Here is a 15,024-nt window from a genome sequence, read left to right as displayed (position 1 = left end):
TCTTAAAAGATTAATAGCGAATCAGGAACATTATTAAGGTTGCTGATTGGTGAAACAAATGTAAGTTTCTGTATGATACAGTTACTCAGAGGTGTGTGACAGTTTTGTTATATATGTAAACTATGAACTGACTAACCAGTGTTTTTGTCTCTTTAGGTGGGTAGCCTATGAAAATCCTGACTTCACAGGAGAACAATATATACTGGATAAAGGCTTTTACACCAGTTTTGAGGACTGGGGAGGGAAAAATTGTAAGATCTCTTCTGTTCAACCCATATGTCTGGTAAGAAGTTATATTTTTGTATGAGAACACTTAACTGAAATTTGCATTTCCTTAATGTGTGCTTCTGATTCATATATACTTAACACTATAGAAGCAATGCCGGTAGTTTTTAATAGTAATTGCTAATTTGAAATAAAAATGCATTTTAAGGTGTCTGCTCTACTTATTTCCTTCTCTCTTCCCTTTAAAACACTTTAGGATTCTTTCAGTGGGCCAAGGAGACGAAATCAGGTAACTTAAAAAAAAAATCCTATCTTTATAATTAGGAGCCATCCATTGAAAAGCTGAACATACATGTAAAACCCCAGACATTTGGGACATTTTGTTAGTTTTAACCATTTTTGTGCCTGAAAGTATAACTATTTTTAAATTAGATTTAAATTTTCAATGCTTTATAGCATTGACACATATCTATATACTTATAAAATGGTCTCATTATGTAATGTTAAATTTCATTTACTTTTTAAAAAATTTATCTTTATTGTTGAAAGTATGACAGATGTCCCCTTTTTTCCCCACTGACCCTCTCCACCCTTCCTCCAGCCCCCCTAAATTTTTATATCATTATATTGAATAAGAATTTATATGAATATACTAAAATATTTCAAACAATACATATAGTTATTGTGATAAACAGTATGAGTTTTCATATTTGCTGTGTCTGCATTAGACAAACATTTTATATGGTCTCTTGAACATGGTCTCTCACTGGAGCCATTGCACTTGTTATTTGGGCTTTTTAATAAACAGTGTTCAGACAGCCTTAATTACAGAGGCACAAACACCACCGTAGCCTCCTTTACTGGCATACACAAGATTCTAATAAGTCAGCAAGTATCTTCCATTGAGAGGGAGGAAAACTATAGTGTTTCTAAAATACAGTTTCCTGTTAATGTTAGAACTGATGAACAATTACTTTTAGCCGCAATAAAGCTTTAAAATGCCTCCCGGCTTGTTAGGACAGGGTGTGCTATAGAAAGCTGCCTCTATTGTTGGATTGTCCTTTGATGTCTCTGAATTAAACAGTCGTGAGTTGTACAGCCCAAGTATTTCTAACGATATTAGTGTAGAAGTAGAAAATTAAAGGATTTATAAAATTCATGTCAGTTTACTGTAACAAACTAACAGGTTGTGGTTGGGTCATCATTTCAAAGGCTGATTGGGTTAATGTGTCTGCAAAATGATTTTATGTATTTCCATTTACTTTTTCCAAGATTCACTTGTTTTCGGAACCACAGTTTCAAGGTCACAGTCGATGCTTTGAAGAAACAACAAGTCAAGTTGATGATTCATTTTCTACCAAGTCTTGCAGAGTTTTAGGAGGCAGGTAAGCAAAACAGTGGACTGGCAGAGCCTTATCACCCGGGGAACATAGAATGCACACATCAGCAGTATTTAGTGCCACCTTTAGATGCTTGGTACGAGATGAAACCGCCCAATAGTACAAGACCCTGGAAGTACTAACGTATACTTTGCAGAGCATGAGTGCTGGACACAGAGGACCTGGAGATCAGTGTGGGTTGGGAAGGTTAAAGATCATCATCTCATGAGGTTTGGACCAGGTCCTCTACTTTCTAGGCCTATCCCATCATCCATAAAGGGACTCTGAATAATCTCTAAGGCACCTCCCAAGGTAGATTTTTTTCAGGTGGGTAGGAGGATAGGCATTCTGCACGATAGGCGAGTGCATGGCTGCAGTGGAGTTGGTGTGAATGCTGACCAGGGAGCACACACCCTCTCTAGCTGGGAGGGCTTTGCACTGGGGAGGAGAAGCAAGTCTGGAGGGTAGGATTGAGTCGGGAAGGCGCCCCCTGGGCATATGAGCTTAGATAAATGCCATGGGAAACATGATAGGAAAGGCAATGAGCTCAAAGTGCCATGCTGAAAACTGGTTCGAAAGCTTTAGAGAGGGGAGAGCCCAAGGTCAGGGCAACCTGTGCTAGGGTGATGAGGACTTCTGTCTAATGATAATAGGAATAGTGCCTTTCCTTATATAGTTCTTTATGGTCTAAACAGCACCGTCATAACATTAGCATGGCAGAGTGGAAAGAGCACAGACTTTGCATTCAAATGCAGATTTACAATAAAATTCACTGCCAATCAGCACATCCCTCCCCCTGTCCTGGTTCCTCTTTATCACCCACTTCATTTATTACCTGCAGACATAGGATTATTTTGTTCATTTATCATCTTTCTCAGCTCACTGGAATGTAAACTTCAAGATAGCAGGGACTTTGATTTGGCCTCTGTTCTATCCCCAGCAATGGAAAAGTATCTGACACACAATTAGTCCTCAATAAGCATTTGTTGGACTAAAAAACAAAACAAAGAAATGCCACTCTTCTAGGCAAGCTGATAAATCACCATTTATCAATAATGCTGAGGCCCGAGGGGCTAAGTGACTTGGGTAAGTCACAATGGTATTTTGACTCCTAGCCCAGTGCTAAGGTGTTGGAAATAAGGAAAAAGGAATATGAGAGAAATTTTGGGAGGAAATCAAGCAGATCCAGGCAGCTGACTGGCTGTGAAGGTTGAAGGATTATTGAGAGGACTCCAGGGCTGACAACACCTCACTGGCTGGGAGAAGGTGGCACCCAGGAGAGGAGCAAGGAATGCTGGCAAGTGGGGGAAGAAAAACATGAATCATTTCATGGAGAGATTTTATTTCCCAATGCAAAGCTAACAACTGACTTATTATAAATATTTGTCACAAGATTGAATGCAGAAAATACGTCTAGATATTTTTGAAGAACACTGTTAGCCACAAGCATTATTTATTTGATAGTAGGCTGCCTCTAAAATCAGATTTCTGGAATAAGAATACTCCCATCGTGTGTGTGTGGTTTTTCCTATGTAGCTGGGTTGCGTACGATGGAGAAAACTTCTCTGGTAACCAGTACGTGCTGGAAGAAGGCCACTACCCGTGTCTCTCTGCAATGGGATGCCTGCCGGGAGCAAGTGTGAAGTCTCTTCGTTTTATAGATGTTGTAAGTATGTCCGTGTGGATGTCTCGTTACGATGTATGGTTCACATAGCTGATGGCCAGAGCAGAAACCAGCAGGTAGGCCTACTCCAGGCTTGAAGTTGGAGGCCGAAAAAACAGTTGCAGTAGAAATTTCTATCCTGTAACTTTTAAATCTCCTTTTAGATGTTTAACATATAAATTGTTTTTGTTCGTTGTTTTCTTAGACTTAAGGTGAAGTACTGACTCAGTCGTGGTACACAACCATCATGAGTTACTAGTTCAAGGCTGCTCTCCTGTTTTTTCTTTCCCATTTTATACCTGATTCCTCTCCCTTTTATAGACACCCATGGAATGTGTGAGGGAATATAACTTGGATATTCTTATAAAACATGTTTACAGAAAATCTGTATCTAGGCTTCTTAATGTTTCTATTGATTTTAGAGAGAGGAAGAGAGCGGAAGAGAGAAACATTGATGAGAGAAATATTGATCGGCTGCCTCCTGCATACCCCCTGTGGGCATGTGCCCTGACCAGTAATTGAACCGGCTACCTCTAGGTGCATGGGACCATGCTCAACCAACAGAGCCACACCAGCCAGGGCTATATATAGGCTTTTGACTTATATACAGTATTACACTATAGTTCTTACTGCATTATAAACATAACAATACTTATATTAACATTTTAAAGAGCTGTTCATTATGCTCTATGCACATCTCATACATAACTGATGCAAGTATCCCATCAGTGTTTTACTATTTAATTCTCATCTGTGCCTCCCCTAGGCCTGTGGGGATCTCTTGGGCGTGTATAGTAGAGTGCATTTGCTGGGATTGTGTACATGAATATGCAGCTTCACCAAGTCCAGTTCTACCACTTCAGACTCTTGCTGGCAGTGCGTGTGGGTTTGTTTTCCACATGGTTGCCATTACTGAGTATTCTGACTTTCTAACTTTGGAAGGAACTGGGTAGAACGTATTCTCTCATTGTTAATTTGCGTTTTACTATTAGAGACGTTGGTATCTCATATACTTATTAATCAGTTGGGTTTTTTGTTCAGTGAATTGCCTATTATGTCCTTTGCTCAGCTTTTTTATAGTTTTCTGTATATCCTGTTGTTATTGATTTGCAAAACTTCCTTACAGTTTTAAAATTTATTACTCTCTTTTAGAGATTTGCAATCAAATGACTCCTCTCGATTTATTATGTGTGTCCTAATCCAGATTATAGTGCCCCTTTGAACAGAAATCTTTCATTTTAATGTAGTCAAAGCAATATTCAATGGAAAACTCCAAGATAATGTTCAGAGGTTAGTCTGAGTGTGTAGTTTTGGAAATATTTTAGTTTTTGGTAGCTGGTCTCTCCTAAGAAGCTTTAAACAAGTAGTTGATTTTAGGCAGGAGTTGGCTTTATCTCATCCTTTCCTGCTCGTTCAACTAAAGTGTTGACCTTTCTCACGATGTGAAAATGGTAGCAATGGAACATGGGATGATGTGGTACCATGCATTAGCTCACAGATGCCACACAAACTACCTCTGAACATTAATGTGCTCTTTATTGGTCAACAGAATCTATGTGTCAGGGCACATTCACATAAATGAAGCAAGTCCCACACCCTTGCCACAAAACTTGAAGCAGGTAGAGAATTTCTGATGATCATTTATGATTTTAGGATTATCATCATTAGAGCTTAGTCTAGGGCAGCCCATATTAGTTCACACAAACACTCCATCCATGCTTTTGTTCCAGCCCTCCGCTCCAGTTTAAGAACCCATTGTGGCCCTCGAGTCAAAAAGTTTGCCCACCCCTGGTCTAGGGTCATAAGGGTCTATAATTTGAAAATGAGTTTGAACATAGAGCTTCCATCCGGTAGTTTTCTCTCCTCCTAACAATATTCCGACAGGAAAGTTTGGGAACATGCGTGCACAGAATCACTGTGTGTTGACAATTAAAACAACAAAAAAAGACAGTTGAAAATGCATTCAAGGGGGTTCCTGACTAGCAATTCCACTAGACCCTGAAGACTGCAAGAGGCCTCCGACCCTCGCCATTTACGTCCATAGCTTTCCAGTCCTAGCCCCTCCTTATCCTAATAGAAAATAGCAGGACTGAAAATAAATTCATTAGCTGTGTTGCTATTTCAGACTCATTTACCCATTCCTTTGTGCCTGGGATACCCCCACCCTTCATAGCACTGTTTACATTCACCTGCCTTTCTATGCAGTAGGAAAACTTCCTGTCCCCCCTTCCTTCCTCTCTGGCTCTGGAGTGTACAAACACCCCAACTTCCTGGGAAAGGGAGCTTATGACAGGCCACGATCTCGTGCTCTGTCCTTGAAACAAGATAATTTTCAAGTAAGTTCAAGTTACCACTGAAGATGAGTAACATTATTTTTGTTCCTAAACAGGAATTTTCTGAGCCAACAATTATTCTTTTTGAAAGAGAAGACTTCAGAGGGAAAAAGATTGAGCTTAACGCAGAAGCAGTCAATCTCCGATCCCTGGGATTCAACACGCAGATACGCTCAGTTCAGGTGATCGGTGGCATGTGAGTTACCTACTTGTTCATTCAGTAAGAGATGATTTAAAGATTAAGTTTGATCATATTTCTTTTTCTCCTACATTACCTTAAGCAAAGTGACATAAACCCCCTATTTTCTGTAAGGGTCAATGATTATGTACCTTTTCGCTCTGGGAAGAGCCATGCGTGAGGCCTCTCTGATCAATTCCTCCAGGCTTTTATTTACTTAAGGTAAGGACTTGGTCTTCAACACCTCAATGTTTCTAGGGGAATCTTTGCAAAACAGTGCGCAGTAAGTTTACTGAGCACTTTTTAGCAAGTATGAGAGAGCTCATTTTTTTTCCCTTCGAAAGACCAAGTCCTTTGATTTTGGAGTTAGGGCTGGGGTTTTCCTTTAACTAGGAGTGACTAACAGATGCTATGCACGCTTAAAGGTCAATATGGGAAGATTTTTCTCAACTTTGAATAATTGTGAAATTAAGTAAGATGTAAAAATAAGAACTATCAATGTAATAAGTGTTTTTAAGAAAGTATTTTTGTTTCACTCAAAAATAGGTATAGTCCCCTTGTATGCGTCAGGTACTGGAGGGGCTGTAGCTGTTAAAAACAATCCATGGGGTGCTTTAGAGTTCCAGGATGGAAAGTCGAGGACAGTCTTCCTTGGTAACACATGGGCCAGAGGAAGGCTGTGGGCCGCTCACATGCCACTGCGTGCAGGAGTCCACATGTCTTCAGGTGTGGGCACCGGCATCCCTAGGAGACCAGAGTATTGTTAGCAGTTTTCTGGACTGAAGAAGATTCCTCTCGTTTTAAACAAAAATTTGAGTTATTTACTTTTACTTAAATAGCCCTTTAGTATTTATCATATGCCACACAAGAACAACTTTACAAATAGTGCTATTTAAATAAAAGATCCATTATTACAACTGGAAATGTTTTATAAAAAGCTCACAGGAATACTGGGCTGTCCCACTAAGACTATAATCTCTATTTCATTGCAAAGAAATAGAGAGCTAAGAAAAAACCTTACTCATTTCTCTTCAAGAATGGTTCTTGTTAGCATAAATATGTACCAAGAATTTGCTATTTGTTGAGAAAAGGGTGCTTGAAGTGTTTTAGAAAATAAGGTAGTCCCCCCGTCTCCTGCCAATGTATATTTTAAGTATAAAGCTCAGTCTAAAAATTGAAATGTCCTAAAATATAATTAGGGCTCATTGTCAAATGGATATTGCTTCTTACTTGTGGTTATCTACTTTTTTTCCAGATGGGTTACTTATGAATATGGCAATTACAGGGGTCGGCAATTCCTACTGTCACCAGCAGAAGTACCTAATTGGTATGAATTCAGTGGCTGTCGCCAAATAGGTTCTCTACGGCCTTTTAATCAGGTAGTTTCTTTTTCTCCACGTTTGAATAGACTCTTCTCTGAATTTTTTTGGTAAATGTAATTTAACATTTTCAGTTTGAAATTTGCCACGCCCTTCACCACCATGAACTTCTGAATTTGGGCTGTTCCTGACTGCTTTCAGAAATGCTCTCATGCCTGACATCAAAACGTGGTGTGTTCCAAACTCCAAGCTCTGGGTTCCCACAGGCAGGCTCCCTGCCCCAGGCACTTTGACATTTCACCAAAATCTTCTCAGCGAAAAAATCCTAAAGCCTCTGGGGCTCTTGGGCATAGAAATTGTCCCTAATACAACCTCACCTTGAATTCGGCCCCTGCTGTTGATGCTTGTTCAGAACTTCTAATAGTACAACTTACTTGTGATCATTGCTGGGGTTTTGTCTTCTAGAAACGTATTTATTTCAGACTTCGAAACAAGGCAACAGGGTTATTCATGTCAACCAACGGGAACTTAGAGGACCTGAAGCTTCTCAGAATACAGGTCATGGAGGACGTCGGTGCTGACGATCAGATCTGGATTTATCAAGAAGGATGCATCAAATGCAGGGTGAGCTTTAGGATAAGACAAAGGTCTGTGATGGCATCTTTCAAATTAATGCTATTTCAGGATTCCTGGACCACTTTCAGAAATAAATTAGGTTTTCCATGAAAATATTTCTTAGCTCTTATAGAACCAGTCTACGAACGTAAAATGGGAGTAAGTCTAACTCTGATCCAAGATAGAGCACTGATATCTATACTTGATTTTTATATAGTAACTAGAGGCCCGGTGCATGACATTCATGCACTGGGGGGGGAGTCCCTCAGCCCAGCCTGCACCCTCTCACAGTCTGGGACCCCTCAGGGGATGTCTGCCTGATGGGAGGGGGGAGACTACCTTATTTTCTAAGCAGGCAGGCAAACATCCCCTGAGGGTCCTTAGTGCTGCCGCAAAGGCAGGAGAGGCTCCCACCACTGCCACTGCACTTGCCAGCCATGAGCCAGGCTTCTGGCTGAGCGGGGCTCCCTCTGTGGGAATGCACTGACCACCAGGGGGCAGCTTCTGTAGAATGTCTGCCCCCTGTTGGTCAGTGTGCTTCATAGTGACCGGTCATTCTGCTGTTCAGTCGATTTGCTATTAGGGTTTAATTATACAGGAATTTCTACTAGGTATAGAAATTAGCTATAAGCCCCAGCATTATCAACAAATTAGTCTTGATTTGCTTCCTTTTTGGAGGATCTCAGACTAGAATTAAGGGTGAAGAAGTACCAGCTTGCATACCATTTCCACATTGGCACACCTTGAGAATGGAAAATGCCCCACCTCCCTCCTATCACTCCTCTATAACACATGATTACAGGCTGCAGTGAGTAAGAGTTTATAAGAGGAGCTCATGCTTCTGTTGCAGATATTCTTTTTAACTTCCTGATTTTATGGGCTTGGCTGTTTGCTTCCGATTTTTTTCTAACTGTGGTGCCCCATGAGTCAGCAGAAGGCACACAGCCTGTGGAAGGTGTGTTCATTAGGTCTGTGGGGCCTGAGGGAGAGGCATCCTTCCAGTAAGCATAAGGGCTGTTTAGACTTGCACAGAAGGAATAGCAAGAGCTGTAACAGAGAAGCACAAAAAGCCAATTTCTGCCTTTGAATTATCTTAAACAATTCAAGAAATTGGAGCCTTTCATCAATTATTTCTAACAGATATTTTAGTGATGTTATTTAACAACTTTGAATTGAGTAGGTCAGTGAGAAATAAAGTAGCCTAGATCATCAGTCCTTTTATCTCAAGTAGAATAGTACTTTCCAATTCTCTCCATGAACATTTTCTTCAGCGATCTGTGTTAATGTTATGTGAATATGTGACTACCATACACTGTTTACATATTGAGAGTAGATACACTTCAGAGAAGGACCCATATAATTCCTGCATGAAAATACCCTTTACTGTGTTGGTATTTTCTTCTTTTTATGGTTGGATAGCATGCCTTTTTAGAAAATTTGACATTTCTCATTAAGAAAAGACAAGAGCAATAAATGGGATTTCAAGGTTTAAAATGACAAAATGCCCTTTTAGCCACTTTAGTGCTACAATAGCCTTCAAAATTAGAGGTGCAGCCACATTCTAGAAGGGTCTGGCTGCACAGAGGTGGTTCTGTGGGGGTAGGTTTGGTGGCATGACCAGCCTTGGAGGACAGTCATTTCTGGGAGGAAAAACCATCATGAGGGGCAGCTTTGATGTTCTCAGGCTTCTCTCACTAGTAAGAGAGTCCCCCAAAGGGCAGAAGTCCCTTAAAATGGAGAAGAACAGAGAACCCTCTGTCACTCGTGTCACCTGAACTAAAGGGCATACGGGTGAATGAAGTCAGGATCTCGGGTGGCTTTAAAAATCAGCTTAAACAGGGAACTGATCACAGTGACACTTGAACGTGTGTTCCTCTCTAAGACACGTATCTCTGTACCAAGCAGATAGCAGAAGACTGCTGCCTGACGATTGTGGGGAGCCTGGTCACTTCCGGCTCCAAGCTGGGCCTGGCCCTGGACCAGAGCACCGAGAGTCAGTTCTGGAGCATGAAGTCCGACGGTAGAATCTACAGCAAGCTGAAGCCAAATTTAGTTTTAGATATCAAAGGTAAGGCTTGTTCCCTTTATCTTCTTGGTTGTGCCTTTTTTTAGTTAACTGAAAATCTCTTCTTTACTTTTGAAAATGGTGAGCTCTAGTATAAACAGTGAGAAATCTTTCACTATGTCAGCCACTGTGCTAAACACTTTGCATTGTCATGTGATCGTCACAGCAAACTACGTTATCCCCTCCTTCCCATCCCACTTTACAGCCCCCAAAACTGAGGCTTAGAGGGGTTAATCCATTTGGCAATGAGTGTTGAGGTAAAGTCTGGACATGGGCTGTCTTCAAGCCTTTTATTTTAACAGTAAGACTGAAAATCACAAGTTAAAAGGCCGTGGTCTCAGTATAGTTGATGAATCTCATGTCTAGACATGTAATCTTTCATTGAAAAGATCTAAGATCTAAAAGGAATTAACACAGCCAAGAGGATTTCAACTGAACATTTGTTCAATGAAAAGCCAAAGCAAATTGATGGTGCTTGAGAAGAACAAGTAAATTTAGGACAGTGTTTCCCAAACTTTATCTGTATCAGAATCACATAGAGGACTTATTAATGGAGACTTTCTATTTCCTACCAGGAAAGCCAACATGATTATGTTTATAAATTTAGTGAAATGGTTATAATGTAGCCTTACTATATCACATACTTCATTTTAAAAAATTGCTAGGAAGTTGGCTTAATTTTACTTTAATCAGGGCTCTTGGCCAAGCTGTCATTAAAAATTGATATAGAAATAAAGAAGCAGCTGCAACTTAGTTTTAAAATAATTTTTCTGGATGATGGAGAAGCAGCATTTTTACCAGGGACTTTGGGGACTGTGTGAGGAGCAGAGGTGGGCTTCACCTGTGTGTGACCTCCAGATGGATGGTGGCCAGCCCACTTAATAACAGGATTAGAATTCACAAGGAACCTGAGAAGCTGGAAGGGTGCTCAGGGGCTAAGGCAGAGTACACTTAGGGCGCACAAGCTAAGCAGGCTGGATGGAAGCCAAAAATATCAAGTGCAAGATATAAGAAAATAGATGTAACATTCAGAGAATGAATGGTGATATAAATACACCTCCTTCACATTACATTGGATACAAAATGTGTCATTTGTGGACATTCTACAAATGGTCAACTGGAGGTTCAGACTGGTTAAGAATCACAGAACCAGACCCTCCTTGATTCTTATTTTCATCAACCTGTTCACCTGGAACTTCTCTGTCTCTAAGATAGTTTCAAAACCTCCAAAGAAGCCAAGGAAAAGGGACTGAGCTGGAGACGTGGGTTTTCTGAACACATGGATTCATGTTTCTTACAAATGTGATCAGCTTCTGTCTGGGGCTAAGGACACTGTCATCCTTATGAGCTAACTTCTTGGAGCATTTCTTCTTTGGTTCTTTCAACCTGGATTTACTGGCTACTCACCAGGCGGAAGGCTCAAAGTGGGAAAAAGGATACTGTCATGGCTGTAGAGAGCTTACCTTATAGAAGTGCTGGGCACACAGGACTTTTCCCCACTTGCTACATTAACAGCTGACCCGGGAGTTAGGACGCCTGGCTTTTAGTTTTACTCTGACAAGAACTATGGGACTCTAGGAGGTTCCTCCTTAGGACTTTAAGTCCCAGGGTCCCTTCCTAAAACGCACGGAGATTAGCCAAATGCCTCTTGAGTAAGGATGTTGTCTGTAGGCTTCTGAATGCTCAGTCTACCTAGTATGGCAGCTGCATTAGTCACTTGAGGGCTTGTTAAACGGAATTTGTCTCAGAATGTGGGAGAATGGTGCCATCTTGTGGACATGAGCAAGTAGGGCCACAGCCCACAGACTGCTAAGGAAATACAAATACATCTCTTTGGTGCACTTTATAGGAAACTATAGTTTCATTAGCTATATCTGTGGAACCATTTGTTACCTAGTGATATTGCCATAAAATTTATTAGACCTGTCTCCTGGTGTCTGGGGAGCGAGTTGTTTGGGTAGACAATCACGTATTGTTCCAGACCAACAGGACAACAGTGGGTGCTGATTCATGCTCACTTTAAAAACATCAGATGTCTGGGCTGATTTTAATTCTCCCAAAGGAAGAAGAATGAATCAGATTATTTCTCAGGAACTTTATAGTCTTCATGATTCTAATTAGAATTATGCTGTAATGGACACAGAAAATTAAAGAGGACATTGGGACCTTGAGAGGGCACTTCCAGAAATCCCAGTGGAGCACACTGTGTGTCTTGATGGGCACAGTGGGATTTACTGCAAAAGTACACATAGAAGGCCCAAGGCACACTGCCCTTGTAGTCTATGCTACACCTAGCCGTGTGGAGGCTCTAGACAAAATACCACGTGGGGGCGCGCATGGACAGTGCGATTGAAACTTCGTGGCCCATGCATAGAAGTCGGTATTTTGTAAAAGAGCCGGTATTTTGTGGAAGAGCCACACTCAAGGGGCCAAAGAGCCGCATGTGGCTCGCGAGCCGCAGTTTGCCGACCACTGCTGTAGACTAAGTATGTCAAACTCGCAGCCTATGGGCTGCATGACTCAAATATTTGGCCCATGTTAGCCTTTGAGTTTGACATGCTTGCTTTACAGTCAGTGATGATAAACCAAACTCTATGAGAGGAACACTAGATAAGAGATGATTTCCTTCCCCAGCTACCCAGCTCTATAGTGTAAGTTATCAAACCTTTTGGATATTTTGTAAGTGCTTTGAAAGAGAGTAAGGAGACATTTAATTCTTAGCTTGAGGCTGCAGTATGATTTCATTGCCAGTCACGCTAACCCTCCAGCCAGATGATGATTTTTATTCTGATGGAGTCCTCAGTGACATAGCCTTGGTGCAGAGACTTATGCTAGAAAACTACAGGGTATCTGAAAGGATGTTCATTCCACACTCGGGGGAAAGTCAGATGAGAAGACACTTTAACACTCTGAAATATCTAGTAGGTCCTGTTGGGAAATATTCTTACAAACATTCTGGTGAAAGGAGTTTATGGAGACCATACTCATACAATGGAACTCAGCATCTGAAATGCCGTGAATTTTATACACCAAAGCCTGTGAGCTCAGTAGTGGGAGTGCTGCCCATACCTCTGGTGTCATTCAGACCTCCCCCTTTACCTAATACAGCCATTTTTCATTGTTCATGCAAAACCTGTTCCAAAAAGACAACCATCCCACTATATCAGGTCTGCCTGCTTTTCCCTCACTGATGCCTCGAATCCTTGACCCCACCACTGAATATATTTCAGTCTCTGCTCCTTTTCCCTTCTCTATATTCTTCCCTGTGCCCCCAATATCAGACATCTTAACGACTGTGGAGTAGGTTTGAGACTTGCATAGGAAAAGGAGCCCAGGAAGTAGGAGATCCTGTAACCTGTGTGGAGCTGCCGGTGCCCTTATGGGATTTTAACACATTTACCCCCGGTGACTGAGCCTGTCAGACTGGGTACTTGTCAGGGTTCTGCTCCTGCTTTGTTTCATGCGGCACATGGCTCCGCACCTGGTTACTACTACTCTCATTACTCTGGTGCTGAGGTAAAACGTGTTGGCTTCACGGTGGGCACATTTCCTCTCATGTTTTCCTTTTTTTCAGGGGGTGCACAGTATGATCAGAACCACATTATCCTCAACACTGCCAGCAAAGAGAAGTTAACACAAGTGTGGGAAGCCATGGTCCTATAACCCTGGACAACACAGGAGGACTATTTCTGGAGGTCTTCCAGCTGCCTTATTTAAAAAGAGGAGGACTGCGGGCAGGAGCCAAGAGGAAAGCGGATGTGCTCCTTAGCACCTCTACCTTCATTCACGAATCACAGTGCCAGGAGCGGGACAACTGTCTCATCTCTTCAAAAGACTAATAGTTTAAACCACTTTCACTTCTTGCCTGTCAGTTCCTTTCAGCAGCTGCTTAAACAGGTTGCCTCGTTAGCAGCGTTGGGGTGTTTTTTAGAGAAACCTTCTCTCAAGACTTTAAGACTGTACATTTTACATGATTTCCAAAGACAGTGACAGGAGAGAACAGGAACAAATTCGCCGACTTGGTGGACCTACATCGCCTTACACTTTAAAGGGAAGGGTAAAGCTTTAGTCTGTAAGGTAGAAACTGTTTAGACCTTAGAAGAAATAATGTATTAGGCCTATAGTTTTGGTCTTTGACCTTCTGTTTTCTGAAATCATTAATTATGCTGTATAGCCAATTGGGAAATTATATATTCAGACATATGTTAAGGAATTGAATGAGTATAGACAAAACACTTGAATTAATATTAAAAACTAGAAAATTTAAAAGATTTCATGTCCATGTCTGCTTACATTTATTAGCAGGATTTGGATTATTTTAATTCACCATGGGCTGCCCTAGATTTTCACACAAGTGTTGTTTGAAGCTTTTCTTACAGATGCTGCTAGAACAGTATACCATGACCTAACTTATTAGCCCATCCCCACTCATCTATAACTAGTTCTGAAGCAATGTTATGCAATCCTTTGCTAGACTCAGGTAATTTAGCCTAATCCCCTGCCCTCCCATCCAGCTGCACTGGCAGGAGGCCTGCACGGGGCTGCCTTACCGGTGATGTTGCACAGCCATGCTCCGAGGACAGTCAGGTCTCGGTATTGCCGCCCGTGGTCACTTTGGGTGTGGAAGGCTCAGGAGGATGACCAGCAATTCTCCAAACGGAAAGGCAGGAGGCCTTCAGTGATGCTTGTTGGTCAAATCTTAGAACTCTGAAAACCCTAAAATTCAGCAAGCACTTCAATGAAAGTTCAAAATGTTTAACTGCTGACGATACACTGCCCAGATGGCGCTGTTCATACTGTGGATACCCATTTTGAACAAAACTGCTAAAACAGTCTTGAACACCCTCTTCCTCTTTCTGTCTCCAATTCGTCGTCCTCGGCACTGAATGCTGGTGCTCTTGTCACAGGAAGAACAAACCTGGTTTCCTTTTCATGTTTCCCATTCTGAAGTGTTGATCCTCTCTGGAGTCTGTGGTAAGCAATTATGGTCATCGTAGTAGTACCTTCGGTTTTAAAGTAATGTTTGTACATGTCCAACAGCAGCCAGCATGTCTGTCTTGTTCTGAGGTGTGGGGCTCTGCTTTTCGGCCTCTGTGCATCCATTACAGTGTGGTGGGGTAAGACATCCTACAGTAGCCTCTGTTGAATTTATCTCTTGAATAAACTTGTTTCTGGTTAACTGTGTTATGAAATCGGTTAGTAGCCCTCATTAACACTTCAAAGAGAGTCAGCTGGCAGATTAGAAAC

At 41.5% G+C, this 15,024-nt stretch overlaps 2 protein-coding genes across 2 annotated transcripts in view; one reads left to right on the top strand and one right to left on the bottom strand.

Moving 5' to 3' along the window:
* Positions 1–14,956, top strand: part of AIM1 (absent in melanoma 1) — a 48,786-nt gene extending 33,830 nt beyond the window's left edge. Inside the window, 9 exon segments of the mRNA XM_006777212.2 lie at positions 157–283; positions 482–514; positions 1,498–1,610; positions 3,141–3,270; positions 5,657–5,796; positions 7,034–7,157; positions 7,563–7,721; positions 9,618–9,780; positions 13,352–14,956. Of these exon segments, the coding sequence (XP_006777275.2) occupies positions 157–283; positions 482–514; positions 1,498–1,610; positions 3,141–3,270; positions 5,657–5,796; positions 7,034–7,157; positions 7,563–7,721; positions 9,618–9,780; positions 13,352–13,440 (1,078 nt within the window). The 3' untranslated portion in view covers positions 13,441–14,956.
* The window catches only part of RTN4IP1 (reticulon 4 interacting protein 1), a 53,250-nt gene continuing 44,512 nt past the window's right edge, over positions 6,287–15,024 (bottom strand). The window contains exon 10 of the mRNA XM_015572732.1: positions 6,287–6,522. The gene's annotated coding sequence lies outside the window, so the exon portion shown is untranslated. The remainder of the gene's footprint in view (positions 6,523–15,024) is intronic.

Source organism: Myotis davidii, unplaced genomic scaffold (assembly GCF_000327345.1).
Source record: "Myotis davidii unplaced genomic scaffold, ASM32734v1 scaffold68, whole genome shotgun sequence".
In the NCBI taxonomy this organism is placed as follows: domain Eukaryota; kingdom Metazoa; phylum Chordata; class Mammalia; order Chiroptera; family Vespertilionidae; genus Myotis; species Myotis davidii.
This window is presented reverse-complemented; position numbering and strand designations above follow the sequence as displayed.